The 15,587-nt window shown below is 40.6% G+C and overlaps 1 protein-coding gene and 1 long non-coding RNA gene across 2 annotated transcripts in view; one reads left to right on the top strand and one right to left on the bottom strand.

The window, feature by feature from the left end:
• LOC142830918 (uncharacterized) overlaps positions 1–15,587 on the top strand; it is a 342,722-nt gene that overhangs the window by 190,086 nt on the left and 137,049 nt on the right. The window lies entirely within an intron of this gene.
• LRRN1 (leucine rich repeat neuronal 1) overlaps positions 3,384–15,587 on the bottom strand; it is a 45,975-nt gene continuing 33,771 nt past the window's right edge. The window contains exon 3 of the mRNA XM_006132797.4: positions 3,384–6,529. Coding sequence (XP_006132859.1) covers positions 4,146–6,296 — 2,151 coding nt within the window. The 5' untranslated portion in view covers positions 6,297–6,529 and the 3' untranslated portion in view covers positions 3,384–4,145. The remainder of the gene's footprint in view (positions 6,530–15,587) is intronic.

Below are 15,587 nucleotides of genomic sequence, written 5' to 3'. Positions count from 1 at the left end.
CCCACAACTTTCACCCAAAGACTTGTGCTCATTAGCATGTGCAACCTGGAAAATTTATAAATTGAAAGATGCATGACAAAATTACTGCACGACTTTTTCTCTTGCACTTTCTTCCTTAGTTTCATGGCTTGTTAGTAAGGAAACAAATGCCATTCAGGATGCGTAGGCTACCATTGGGCTATGATTTCGCTACAGAAAGCAGATAACACACAATGTTTCATAACCCCTTATACTCTGCAAAAGCTGCAGACACAAATTAGTCTGCTCCTTCACCAGTTCAGCTACGAGGTTCAGGTCTTTGTGGTCATCTCATAGTTTGAGTATCCTTTTATAGCAATGCAGTGCTGCAGAAGGCTGAAGAGAAGGTGAGGCACATGCTACAGCATCTGACATTTGCTCAGTGATTTATTTTGTAAAAGACAATTTGAATGAAGTGGGAAGCTATAATTTTTTTTGGCAACTATGTCCTTACAGTGAAGACCTCAAAAATCCATCTCCACTGCAAGGCAGATCCCAATTTTAATTAATCAGGTTTGCTGTAAATGAAGAGGTAACTCTAAGGTTACAACACCATTTATACAAGCTGGTAGTTATTGCTCCTAAGCTGCACTTAAGAAAGAGGCAGAAATTGACATTAAGAAGCAGAGTATGACAAAATTAACATATATTCCCAGTTCTCTTTTCTACAAGTAAAAGAAACTTTAAAAAAAACCCATATACAGCAGACATAGAGGTAGAGGTTTGAGATTTCATAATCATAAATATATTAAGTTCATCATATATATATATTTTTTACACAAAACCCATAGTTTTACCAAATGCTTTTACTTAAAGGTAAGGTTTAGGCAGCTGTACATTAACTCTATAAAACTATTATATTGAAGCTTTTTCAACAGTGAGCCTTACATGTAAGATAAGCATAGAATTGCAGACCTGGATGGGACTATGAATGTTAAAAATTGTGTATTAAGGTAACCATGCAACCGCTGACAGTCTCAGTGCTCAGATGGATACTCATACTGCAGGCTCTGTAGTGTAAAGTCTAGTTTTATATTGCAGAGCCCACAGCCAAACCTCCCTGGGAGCGGGGCTGCCTGCCCCTGCCAGCCCAGTTCACAGGGAGCAGACTTCGCTGTGGCAGCCAACCCTCTTCCTCAGGAGCAGAGTAGGCAGCGCTTGCCCACTTGGCTCCGGGGGAAGGTGGTTTCGCTGTCCTGCCACAGCAAAGCTGCATCCCTGGGAGCCAGCTAAATGTAGCTTGGACCATTAACTGGTAAACATCAGCTTATCAGTTGAACGGACCAAGAGAGCATCTAGTTAAGGGCCCTGTGCTCCTGACAGGACTATGTAGACTGGCCCTGACCAGCGTTTGGAGATTTTTCAGAGCAGGTTAGACAATGATGAAGATTCCATAAGTTCCATCAGCAATTTATTTCAGTGCTTAGGTTGATGCTGAAACTTTATTTCTCATATTCAGAGAGAACTGTCTGAATTTCTTTGACCTTGAGACATAGGTGGACTGTTTCATGCCAGAAAGTGGTGGAGAATATAATTTTTGAGTTAAATTAAAATGACATTTCCCAGCATTTGGACAATTTGTGCTCATCATTAACTCAAAAAATATTGGTATGCATAAAGTCTCACAGAGTTAATGATCATTGCAAAGTCAGCAATTAGCTGCCTCGTGAGTAAGGTAAAGAGGGGGGAGTAGAAGATTAATAAAAATTTTTTTTTTTCTGATTCCTCACTTGGCATCTGGCATGTCTACAATAGATGTTTCATTAGAAACTGTCCCCTTTGTGACCTCACAATGAACAGTCCTTGTCAAGGATTTTAATGGGAGTAGAAAGGCCCCTGTTGAGTGCTCCTGAAAATCCAGGCCTAAATTATTCATGTACTCACACCACCATTGCCTGTGATTTTGTGCCATCTTAATCTGTTCTGTCACTTAGTAAAATATTTAAGTACAGATAGGAAAGTCTATAAAACAGATATTGGTGGTTTAACCCCACTCCACAAAAGACATTTTACCAGTCTTAAATACCCTGATATTGAAAAAAAAAGACAGTAATCTAAATAACAATTGATTTTTATAGGTAAATATTTGTGGATTCATCGATTAAAACTGATGTAGTGATTTTGAACTATATTTCTTCTTTAATTATCAGTGATTGCTAACTATTTGCTTCATCAACTTAAAAAACAACAAATGGTCTGGTAGCTCTTTATAGACTAACAAAACATGTAGATGGTATAACTCAAACACCATACACAAGAATGTGTACCAAAAAGAAAATGTGCCACATTCAACATATGTGTTCTTTCTGTATACGTAGTTGTATAATAGAATGTTATGAGAGACCACTAGAGGTCCTTTAGTCCAGTCCCGTATCCTGAGACAGTTTTGATTTTCCATGTGATACAGTTACAGCCCTTATTCTACTTGGTATCTTTCTGATTAGATACATGTGATGAGATGTCTGCCCACCCTGGCCCTTTTATGGTAAAACCCAGCCTTGGAGAGGACTGAGAATAAAGCCCACAACTGAGTGAGATACTGCCAATTAGGGCCCAGCTGGGGGCAGTATTAGGAAGGGCTCTGGGAGGGAGGTGTGGACACACACGTTTGCTCTAGCTGAGAAGCAGGAGGGACCTGGCTTCCAGGGAAGCTGGAGGCTGCCTGAGATAGGGCAGAGATGGGAGAAGTCAGACAGAACTGGGGAGCTCTGGCCTAACCTCACTCCCAGGCTGCAGGGCCTGAGGCAAGACCTGAGTGTATTAACGTTGCAAAGTCACAGCCAGAGATAGGAGAAGGCTGCAGGTCCACACACCCTTGCCAGTCATGAGTGGCCCTTTCAGGCTACAGTTTGGCCCTGAGGAGAGGGGCTAGATGATGAGTACAGGAGGATAGGGAGTTCCATTAAGAGGAGAGGACCCCGGAGTGCAGAGATGTAGGGCTGTTGATACCCTCCCCCCTCAGGAAGGGAGACTGAGACACAACTGTAGAGAATACTGCCAGGGGGCAGTATCCTGAAGGTAACGCCCTGGTCCAGGAGTGATGCGGGTCCAGAACCAGAAGGTGGAGTGAGGACACAGGCACTAGCGAGAGGCTAATTCCCTGTGCTACCAGCAGAAGGTGCTGTGGTGGTGAGTATGCCCCATGATAGGACTGCTCAGTATTTTGTTTTTAATACTGGGGGAAGGGGAGGAAGAAACAGTGCAGGAAAAACATCCCTTATTTAGAACAAAAATTAAATATCTGTTGTAATTGACTCTAACCCCCTGCTCCCCGTATAATTTTACATGATCATTTGGATACATTTTATGTCAAAACATGATCAGTCAAATTAGTGACAATTAAAAACCATACATTATTGCAACTGTTCTAAAAAAATCAGAACAAAACTGTAATTTATTATAGTTTTGCCTTCATTATACACCATGGTTTGGTGAATTAAGCACAACAAAATACTAGTATTCTTTAAAAGTGTCTACTAGATATAATAAAAAGAATGATAATTAACATTTAGTTTGTTACATTTTAAAAAATCAGATGTACATATTTCTATTGCCTGTTAGGTTTGTCTAAGCCTTTCAACTATTACAAAAAAAGAAAAATGTCATTGTTTAAAGTCAAAAACATTCAAATCAGTTGATACAACATTACAGTACAGTCAACTAACATCACTGAAGATCTAATCTTCTTTTCTCCGTTTGAGTCTTTAGACCGCAGTATTATAAAACTGGTTCAATGCCATTTCAAAACTGTATGTTAGCTGTTGCAGGATACTGTACTCTACTGATGGCTTCATAAGAAAGGGGTTGAACTTGCTGTGAATCACAAGGTAACCCCAGCCGATCATTAATTTTATTCATACTGTAGTTAGAACAGCATTAAGTTTAGCACAACTTAAAAAAAAAAAAAAAAAAAGGAAAAAAAAATTGGAAGCTAGGTGAAGCTGCCATTTGTGTCAAACAATTGCGATACGCTATACTAAAAAATTCTGAAATATCCACCTGTCCTCACCACTCTGCCACAAACTAGCAAAGTCAAAAAATACAAAAGTCTTCAACTTTTCATTTTTGCAGAATAAAGCAAAAAAGTCTTTGTGCTCCTTACTACCAGAAGCAGAATATCCTCTGAGTTACCACATGTAATAGCTTCTGGATGTGTCGACTTGGGTTGGCTTGGTCTCTGCAGAACCGTCTTTGTCTTTTTCACTGTCTCCTTCCCAGAGATTAATAAGTGGTGGATAAAGCTCATTCAGGGGGATTGAAGATGTCTTTTGCATATACTTCTTTAATGAATGGTGATAGTTTTTTCTCTTAAATCTTTTAGCAATATAAACAGAGAGAGAGGCAAGGCTGATCACAGCAAACATTGAACCCATTACAGCGGCAAGGGCGGTACTGGTTTCTTGGTCAGAAATGTCAAGGGCAAAAGCTGCATTTTTTGTTGTAACATTAACACAAGACTTTTGAGTTTGCTGATGGATATTTGATACAGTTAGACAGACCTCATAATCTGTAGATGGCTGCAAATGAGTGAGATTATATTCATGTACATCCACTGGGACTCTCGCAGTGTACGTAATGTGAGGGTTATCAATCTTCATAGTGGCTGATGACCATTTTAAATTGGAAGTCATAACATTGGAATTAACCTTCCAGGACACTAATATTGAATGAGATTCAGCTTGCTTGACATATATTTTCAGCACTTGTGTACCATCCAAAAGAGTTCCATTCACTCTTATAGTAGCTACTCTTGTATCAGCTCCTTCTATATTTTGAGCAACACATGTGTATCTTCCAGAGTCTTCAATCTGAATATTCGAGATTTCCAGGGTACCTTCACTACTCAGCTTGTACTTGTCAGAGAGACTTTCAACTGTTATTTTATTTCCAAGTGGAGTGACCCAATAAATTTCTGGTTCGGGTTCTGCCATGGCCCGACAATCTAGAAATACTGTCATGCCAATGTCCAAATTCAAATGATTTGGAAAAGTGTCATGGGAAATCATTGGAAGACATTGTTCACTTGAATCTTGTATTAACACTTCTTTTACCTGTTGTCCTCTGTATTCTGGTGGCATAGCACAGAACATTGATAGAGGCTCCATGAAACGAATATTGGTTTTGTTTGTGTTGATCCAGTGAATGACACAGTCACACCTGAGTGGATTACTGTGAATACTAATCTCTCGCAGGTTTGGAAGGGATTCCACTGTCTTTTGGTACACTGCATTCAAAGCATTATTGTTCAGCATCAGGCTTTCCAGAGCAGGAACATTACGAAATGCTAAACGATGGATGTAAGACAACTTTGGATTATTGGTAGCTTCAAGCTTTGTAAGTTCAGGTAGGTTGTCTAGTGCATACTTATCAACAGAAACCAGTTCTCCCATATTATTGATCCCAAGTTCTTTCAACCGCAGCATATTTTTAAAATCACCTTCTTGGATTTTGTGAATTGGGTTTTTGTTGAGGTCAAGGAATTTTAAATTTGGAACTTTCTCAAGAGCAAGCTGAGGAACCTTGACCAGTTTGTTATCATAAAAGGAAAGACTTTCAAGACTATCCAAACCTATTAATGCATTTCCAGGAATATCAGTGAGGTACATACCTGCCAAAACTAGACTTCTTAAATTTGAGAGTGGCTTAAAGTTCATATCTAATATTCCAATCACTGGATTTTCCCCAATCATAAGAATCTCCAAGTTAGGAGTAGAATCAAACCAACGACTGTCAATAATCTTTAATTTGTTAGAGTTAAGATGAAGTCTTAAAAGGTTTCTCAGGCCAGAGAATGCATTTGCAGAGATGCTACTAATCTGATTATGGTTTATGTATAGTTCCTGGAGATTGCAAAGATCCTGCAAGCAGTAGTCAGTCATTTCTGTTATCTGGTTTTCCTCCAGATGTAAAGTAGTGAGTTGAGTCAGATTTGAGAGCCCCACATCTTTGATACTAGTAAAATTATTCTGTGAAAAATCTAATTCTGTTAAATTGAAAAGCTGTTGGAGTTCATCTGTGGTCTTTGCAATGTTGTTGCTTTGTAACAGAAGAACTTGAGTGTCACTGGAAAGATTGCTGGGGATTTTTGTTAAACGAAGGTCATTGCAGTCAACTGTTGTAGCTTCTCTGTAGGTCGACTGTGGTGTAAACCATGGCCTGATTTCACATACACAAAGCTGTGGACATTCATTATTCTGTATGGAAGGCTCAGTTAATGAATTCATTAGCAATTCTAGCACCAACAGGCAAGCTATTAAAACAAATCTAATCCTAGCCATGCTGGTTTGCTAGAAAGTTCAACTGCCTAACCCCCTAAAATAGCAAAAAATTGAATATATAAAGCAGTATCAAGAAAAAAAATAAAAATTAAAGTTTAGGTTGTAACTCTTGCACATTCAGAATATAGGAGATGTTTTTTCAGAGTCTCTTTACTTTTCTCCTTTGTTCCAAGTGCTTGTACAAATTCTGCTGCATGAGTTGATTAACCCAAATCAGTGTCTGGAGAGGTCCCCTGAAAAGCAAAGTAGGAGAGATGTTATGTTCATTTCATCTACGTTTTGTGCATTCATTTCTTTCTTCTCTAAAGAAATTTTAAATAAGAACTCTATTAATTTCCAAATTCCTTAAATGAAACTGATCCTTTCTACAGATGATTCATATTACAACTATTTCTGATAGTCCTAGCTGACTAATCATTAAAACATATGTAACCTAGGGTTGCCAGCTTTCTACTTGCACAAAACTGAACATCCTTGCACCCCCCCTTTCATTCCATTCCCCCTGCTCCCCTCATCTCTTGCTCTCTACACCATTACACACTCACTCACCAGGCTGGCTCAAGGAGTTGGGGTGGAGGAGGTGAGAGAATAGGATCTACTGCTTTAGGATCTAACTGCACTCAAAACAATAATGATCGGCTTTTGTCTAGGGAGTCCAATAAAAATGAAAAATTTACAGTTCAGACCCTTCGGTATCAGAAACTCCAAGTAAGCAAAACAAATGCAAACAGATTTGGTGTACAAAATGGAGGTTAAACACTGATAAAATTTAAGTTAGGCCAGAAAACAGGTTTAATATACAATTTTCCAATATGATATTTAAACAATGAAGGGTATTATGAACATTTTTGGACTAACGGCATTTTACTGTGTAGTTTTCAAAAATCTGTTCTTAAAATTTCCATGTGTGAAACAAACTTCATTATGAGTGAGCTACCTGACTTCATCCTCAGACTTCCACACGGTTCGAACTTCCCTCCAATTCTAGCTTCTCCTGACCCAAAATATGAATGGCTAGTAGGGATGTGAACGGTTAACCCGTTTAAGCAATAAGCATCAGCCTTACTGGGTGATGCTTACTGGTTCCAGTTAACTGGTGGCCCGGCTGGACTGGAGCAGCTCTCTGCCAGGCCGTGGTGAGGTGGGCCTGAGCTTGCTCCCCACCTGTCTGGCCAGGCTCACCATACTGTGGCCGGGGGGCTGCTCCACCCTGCCCCCCATCACTTGCCCCCATTTAAATGGTTTACCAGTTAAACATAAGGGCTGTGTCTACATTGGCATCCCTTTCCGGAAAAGGGATGCTAATGAGACACATCGCAATTGCAAATCCGCGGGGGATTTAAATACCCTACTTTCAAGTAGGAATAAGAAATCCTCTGGAAAAAGGCTTATTTTCCAGAGAATCACGTCTAGACTGGCGCTTTTCTCCGGCTTAACCCCAAGCTGGAAAAAAGCGGCAGCCATGTAAATGCAAATGCTGCGGGAGATATTTAAATCCCCCGCAGATTTGCAATTGCGATGTTTCTCATTAGCATCCCTTTTCCGGAAAGGGATGCCAATGTAGACACAGCCAATGTGTAACTGGTTAACTGATTAAATGGGATTTTACATCTCTAATGGCTAGATCTTATGATGATGATAGGATACGCTCTCCAGCCTATTAAAACAATGGACGATAGATCTACATAATATACTAACTTCAGTGTCCATTTAATGTGTTTGTGTGAATGAAAAAGGTTTTTTAAATATACATGGAACAATCTCCCCAGGGTCTTTCAGAATCTGAATCCAGAAATTGCATCAATCCACTGCAGATCACATGAGCTAGCTGTTTACATTCCACATCTACGGGTACAGTATCTACAGCATTTCCTAATTACAATGCAAAGCTTGTGAACATAGGTGTCACATTAGACTGAAGTTACCCATGAAAGAGAGCCTTTGAATTCAAGTAAAATATTTGACATTACTTGGGAAAACTCATTCTATTAAAATTTGAGTCATTAAATGTGCTTTCACGGCATATGTGAGGCTCTTCACAGAAAATTTCCTGATGCTTGCTTTTTTTTTTTAAAGCAAAAACCCCAAACCAAAACACTATAAAAAGAGAGTTCTGTATGTGAAAACCTACTGATATATAATTTACCCTGTACGTTGTGAATTGCATGTGTGTGTGTGCAATCAAAGCTTAGTGTTACCCACAATTTTATACAGCCTCATTCTTGGTGGTAGGAGGGAGATTCTCCTGTAGACACGCAGCACCAAACCAGCCAATGTCTCGAGGTAGACAGTCAGAGCACCATTTATTTTCATGGCTTCACAAGTCTCATTCCAACACTAATATATTTTGTTTCTCCAGCTCAGAATCCTACAGCGTTATGGTTGCAATAATGCTGCCACATAGACTTCTTGTCTTCAGTGATATTTATGGTAGGAATTACCTTGGCTTGTTGCTTATGTGTGTTTTGAGCATGCTGACATTGTCAGATCAAGTTCCTTAAACTCATCAGCAAAAGGAGTTACATAAGTCACTGCAGTATAAGTCAGATACTCAGGTTCCTTTGATTTCAATAACTGTAAGGAATGGGACAAGGCCAAGTAAGGGCATCAAAATTCCTCTTCTGGAAATTTGCCAGGAGACACTTAGGCTTATATGATAAGGAATATGATAACATTCACCTTAACTGAGGGTGCTTGGGGAATTCATTCTGTAGGGGAATTGTGGATGAGAAAACGCCCAATTAGATGTACTTATCTTAGTTACCTTCAATTAGAAAGCAGGTGTAAAAGTATGAGATCTGAAAAAGGACAAATGGAAATGGAGAAACAGCACACCATGCGTTAGCAAGGCTGTTAAATCTTTAGTACACGTTCTTAGGCTGCCACAGTATGAACAAACCAGGTAATGATTTTCAGAAATATCCCTTCTCAGTCATGTTCTTCTTTTATCACCCCTCCACTTCAACCTTTATCCAAAAGCAGGGAAGGATGTTCCAAGTATTATTCTATTTCATGAAAAAACAGCCCTTTTCTGGATTTCCGCTAGGACCTAGCTCTCATGGCAAAATTATTCACACATCCCAGTTGCAGATCAAAAAAGACCACTGGATCACCCGATCGTAATAAGTATTAGTTAGAACAAATGGATTCCTTACGCCAGTGTTACCTAAATACATACAGGCTGTGTCTACACTGGCCACATAACCCGTAATAGCTATGGAAATGAGAGAAGTCAGAATAGGGAAATGCGCGGGGGATTTAAATATCCCCCGCGGGATTTAAATAAACATGGCCGCCGCTTTTTTTCTGGCTTGGGGAAAAGCCGGAAAAGAGCGTCCAGACTGGCGCGATCCTCCAGAATAAAGCCCTATTCCGGAGGATCTCTTTTTCCTACTTGCAAGGAAAAAAGAGATCCTCCGGAATAGGGCTTTATTCTGGAGGATCGCACCAGTCTGGACGCTCTTTTCCGGCTTTTCCCCAAGCCAGAAAAAAAGCGGCGGCCATGTTTATTTAAATCCCGCGGGGAATATTTAAATCCCCCGCGCATTTCCCTATTCTGACTTCTCTCATTTCCATAGCTATTACGGGTTATGTGGCCAGTGTAGACACAGCCACACAGTATAGAATCATAGGATTAGAAGGCACCTTCCAGTCTAACCGCCTGCAAAGATGCAGGATTTGTTGGGTTTAAACAGGAGTGGGCAAACTTTCTGACCTGAGGACCACATTTCTGTATGGAACTTGCAAGCTGAGCTATGAATTCTCACAAAATTGAGGCCTGGGATTCAGGGGGCAGTGAGGGGCTCTGGCTCGGGGTGCTGGCTCTGGGGAGGGGCCAGAAGTTTGGAATTCGGGGTGCTGGAGTGTGTGCTGGGCTGGGCAGAGGGTTGGGATGTGCGAGGAGGTGAGGACTTCAGCTGGGGATGCAGGCTCTGGAGAGGAGGCAGTTTGGGTGTGTGTGGGGGGGAGGAGGACAATCAAGGATTCAAGCACAGGGCGATGCTTGCTTCCAGCAGCAACTAGAAGCAGCTCCATTTCCTCCCTCTGACTCCTATACACAAGCAGCCAGTTGGCTCTCCATGTTGCCCTGTCCTCTGCAGCTCCCACTAGCCACGTTTCCCAGCCAATGGGAACTGCAGACCCAGGGCTTGAGGCAAAAGCAGTGTATAGAGCCCTCTGGCTGCCCTTAGCGTAGGAACCACAGAATGGACATGGAGCAGGGCGAGCTTCTGACCCTATGCTGAGTTAAAAGGTTTGACAGGCCAGATGCAGCCTGTGGGCCTTAGTTGCCCACCTTGGTCTAAAACAACCAAAACAGCTGTCCAGCCTCCTTTTGAAATCCTCCAATGAATAAATTGCCACACCCTTAAGAGTCAGTCTCTTCTATTGTCCTACAGTTCTTACAGTTAGGAAGTTTTCCCTAAGTTCATTCCATTCACATCCCTATTCTTAAGTTGCAGTATTCACTTTGAACAATAGGGGTAAGTGCCCAATACATACCAGGTTTTGTTTTGCAGTCTATAAAGTAGAGGGGATGTTGTGACCAGATTCTGGCAGGCAGTTACGACTTATTTGCAGCCAGGTCTACGTTAGACCAGGAAGGTCAGGTTAAGGTACGCAACTCCAGCTATATAAAATACATAGCTGGAGTTGGCTTAAGCCAAGCTTGATGCTGTCATCACAGAGGGCGGCCAACAGGAGCAAATACTCCTGTCTGCTTCCTTGCAGTTCTAAGCATTAAGGGCGTACTGGCACCAACTGGAGTCACCTTCGGTGCTCTATTTAGTGTGCAGACCCACTCAGTCTAACACCAGAAGACCGATCTCCTGCACAGCAAGTGAAGACATGGCCTATAGAAGGGTTGGGAGATCTCCCACATTCTAGCTTGTAAGGAAAGGACTGATTTCTTCATCTTTCAGAAACGAACTAGGGCTCACCAAATGGAATTAATGTGTAGCAAATTTAAAACAAACAAAAGGAAGTTTTCTTCATGCAGCGCAGCTGGTCCGTGGAACTCCTTGCCAGAGGATGTTGTGAAGACCAGGACTTTAACAAGGTTCAAAAGAGAACTAGATAAATTCATGGAGGTCAGGAAATGGATGACAGGAGAGGGATCATTTGATGATGACCTGTTCTGTTCACTTCTTCTGGGACATCTGGCATTGGCCACTGTTGGCAGACAGGATACTGGGCTAGATGGACCTTTGGTCTGACCCAGTATGGCCATTCAAATGAACTCTGACAAATTGAGGGAAAGTCTGTAAGAACAGCACTGAAGTTACTTTTACACTGGAATACAAGAATATACATTTACTTTCTAAAATAATGAGTTAATGGATTAAATTACAATTTAAATTAAAGTTGCTAATATTAATTTGATAAATTAGAGCTTGTTTCTGCCATGTTCTTGTACCTCTTCAGGGAGGCTTCCCTGTGAACATTCAAGCAAAGGTTTACTGGTAAAAATGCTCAGAGAAAATCTGTCAAGGTCTCAGGCATCAGTATTTGTACTAAATTCTGCTAGTCTGCTTGTCCAGTCACAGAACATAAGTATTATCAAATCACAACTAAGCAATATAATTGAAGTACATGCATTATTTGAAAGAGTAATAAATAAAATAAAAATCAAAAGCATATTTACACTATTCACATTTCCTTGCATAAATGCAAATGCCTTTCCCATGGAATATCCAGAAACAGAGAATAATTATTATGAATTTCAAATGAATAGTTTACCTTCACCTTGGCTACATGTATCCTATACGTATAAAATTTTACCTATGTAGACTTTACTAGCTTTTGATAAACTGTTGACTATACCAGGACTTCAAATTGCAATTCTAATCCCTTTGCTTGTTTAATGCTTATATCCCATCATTTGTACATTACATTTATAGCCCAACTTGTGGAAGGGTACTTTTCTGATTTTATTGAATGGAATACTCATCTCTAAACATTACAGACATATGGCTTTAGAAGCTAACTATGACAGTTTCTCTTCTCTAGGTAAGTTATTTTCTACTGCAGAGATTTATATTTTCTTTTTTTTTTAACTGAAAAATATTCTAAACAGAGTCACATATTATTGCCTCCAATCCCATCTGGCTTTAGGGCAGCTGGGATGAAGCTATAAATGAAAATCCAATATAAATCAAAAAGCAAATTCTGATTGCCTTCAGATGCTCTAGCCCATTTTAATGTTTGTGTGAATGACAGTCTGGTACCAGTGTGCGAATCAGCAGGGGGGAGGGGGGAGGGAAAGGCAGCAAGTCATAGGAGTCTAAATATTCATAAAACCAAAGCTGCTACTTGAACTTAACAAGCAACCAGGATTGATGTGTGTATGTGGAGGGGGCAGGGGGAGCATACTGGAGTACAGCTAAATATGAATGTAAGCTTTGCTTTTGTTCTACTGCTTTATACCTGTAAGAGATTTCCTTTAGTGTTTCAAACAACCAATCATGCCTAGATAATGTGCTGATGGATGCTGCCTGTAGGCTTGGCACAGCATGGCTGTGCATCTTGCTTGATGATTATTGGTTTGCAGTTGGGGTCCTTATGGCTGGTTCTGCACATTTTTTTCCCCAGTTTCTTGATCTAATGGCAGATACTGTTCACTCCTGCAGCTTGATTCCATGCACTATAACCCTACTGCCCATGGATAGGGACTTGCAGAGTAGAACACTATGGCACACACCAGCATGAAGCCCCCCTGCATGGCATTTCAGCACAACAACTTCCCCCACCTAATGCAGGGAAGCTATTGTGACTTTGCCATGGACAGGTTCTTCTCAGCCTCTTTTCTTTGAACAATGTATGGGTTGTTTAAAAAACCTGCTTTAGGGAAACAAACATCTTTACTGATCTTTTCAAAACAGGTTCAATCCCATGCTGCGCTTAGTGCTTCCAGCACCCAATGACTGCCAGAGAAACCACAGTCATTCAGCAAAATTCGGCTCTTCTTTGCCTCACTGTAGTTTAAAATGGTTCTAGAAACACACAAATTCTTGCATGTCATGTGTTTATCCATCTATTCTTGCTGTCATTAACTCCATGAAACAAATAGTTGGGGAAAATATAGATAAGGAAGCAAAACACTTTGGAAGGGATTTTCCAAAGGATTCTGTATTGTCCTGTATCTACTCCCTCTGGAGTTCAGTGGGGGAGCAGAATTATAGCAAAACTGTCATTTTGAAAATCCCATCAGCAGACAAGTGGAATTTAAGAGGTGGATTGAATAAAGGCTAAAAGCTGCTGACCTCTGTATAGGTTACATAGATCAAAGAGAGCATAACAACTTTTGCAGCACTATAGTGACTTGGATCCGTTTCCTCAAAGCAGCAGCCTTGGATCACAGAGAAGATTAGAGAGTTATGTGATCAACAAAGAAGGGAAGTTAAGAGTAAAATCCAAGAGAAGTGAATCTGCAAAAAGCAATTTTCCTGTATGACATACAGAGATGGACTCATTAAATTGGAAAAGATTGTCTTGAATAACAGAACATTGATATACAGAACTCCTTTGCAGTAAATGCTGCTATGAAGGCCTATTAAACTATCAAGACTATTCCAAAATTTTTCCTCATAGGAAAAATATGATTTCGCTAAACACTTGGGGGTAACTATTGCTGATACTTATATAATTTGAACAAAATCAGTTCTACATTGGAAGTGAAAGTAGCAGAGGAGATCTGTATGTATCTGTATCAGTTTATCCTGTTGGTGGTTTGCCTGGAAGCCCACTATTGTTGGGCTTCCAAGCGGACACACAAGAACACACACAGACCAGAGGTGGGTTGTACCTATGAAAGCTCATACCACCATCTACAAGTTATTAATATTTAAAGTGCTATGAGACTATTTGTTGTTTAAGTTTTTTCTGTTACAGATTAACTCAGGTACCCCTCCGGAACCATTTATTGTTGCAAGGACTCAGCCTAAAATGACAGCAACACAGTAACACCTGTTTGCTCCCCCCAAATCCTGGGAAGAGAGAACCCAGATCCTTTTGCATTTCCCCTTTATCAGCCTTCCACCTCCCAAGAGGTGGGTAGTCCTGGTGTTTGCCCAGTAGTGGCCCTCTAATTACCCTGCTAAAGCCCTGTTCATATTTGCCCCCACCATGACCTTTGCCACTTTTTACAAGGAGCAGTTTTCAAGCACTTGACACTTTTTGTCAGTAAACACCTCTAGGCTTGTGGGTTTGGGGATTTTCTGTATGTTTTCCACTGGCAGCTTACCGGACAGACGCAACGTCAGCGCCAATGGCACACATCCCAGTGAAACTCCTCCTATGACTGAGGAAGTTGTGGAAGCAGTATGGATGCTGAAAAGCAATGAAGCTCATGGAGTGGATAACACATAAACAGAACTAATTAAGAATGGTGGAGACACTCATCCTGGCATATCATAAGCTTGTTAATGTGATTAGGAAGTCTGTAAAAAAAAAAAATGGCCCAAGACTTGGATATAATCCTGATAGTTCCTATTCATAAAAAGGAAATTACCACACAATCTCATTGACACACACTATCAAAATACTGCTGCACATCATCCCAAAGAGAATTCTGTATATGAGAGAGAGTACGCTCTGGGCAAAAACCATACAACGCTATGGTGTAAATAGTCAGTCTGTATTTGCTATGCAAGAAAGTACTGGAGAATCATGAGAAAAGTGCTCTAGGTCTTCAACTTTTGCTAAAGGGTATTGACAGCTTAGGGCACGAACCTTTGAGCAATCCTCTAGGTGGGAGTTGGTGAAAATATAAGAAGATAAAATCTCTGGAGGCAGAATTTCTTTGGTAGTTTGACTTGAGGATTGGTATCTGGCACGGCTGCATGCTATTACTAACCCTCTTTAACGGTGATGTTGAAGAAATTGTTAAATAGCCCTTGATGAAGGAAAAAAAGGCCCGGGCGGGGGGGTGGGGGGAAGCAATATCCTTGATGGATAAAAAATTAGTCATTAGGACTTCCCTGATATTGACCTGACTGAATTGTTTGAAAAATTAGCAGTAGATGCAGAGATTTTTGTTCTGAAGCTATCCTGCAAAGAGATAAAGACATAGCTTGTTTCCAGTGTTGTTTTAGCCATGTTGGTCCTAGGATATTAGAAAGACAATGGGGTGAGATAGTATGTTTTATTGGACTGACATCTATTGATGGAAAAACAAGCTTTTGAACTACAGGCAGTCCCCGGGTTACGTACAAGATAGGGACTGTAGGTTTGTTCTTAAGTTGAATCTGTATGTAAGTCAGAACTGGCGTCCAGATTCAGCCGCGGCTGAATCTG

Source organism: Pelodiscus sinensis, chromosome 11 (assembly GCF_049634645.1).
Source record: "Pelodiscus sinensis isolate JC-2024 chromosome 11, ASM4963464v1, whole genome shotgun sequence".
Taxonomy (NCBI): domain Eukaryota; kingdom Metazoa; phylum Chordata; order Testudines; family Trionychidae; genus Pelodiscus; species Pelodiscus sinensis.
This window is presented reverse-complemented; position numbering and strand designations above follow the sequence as displayed.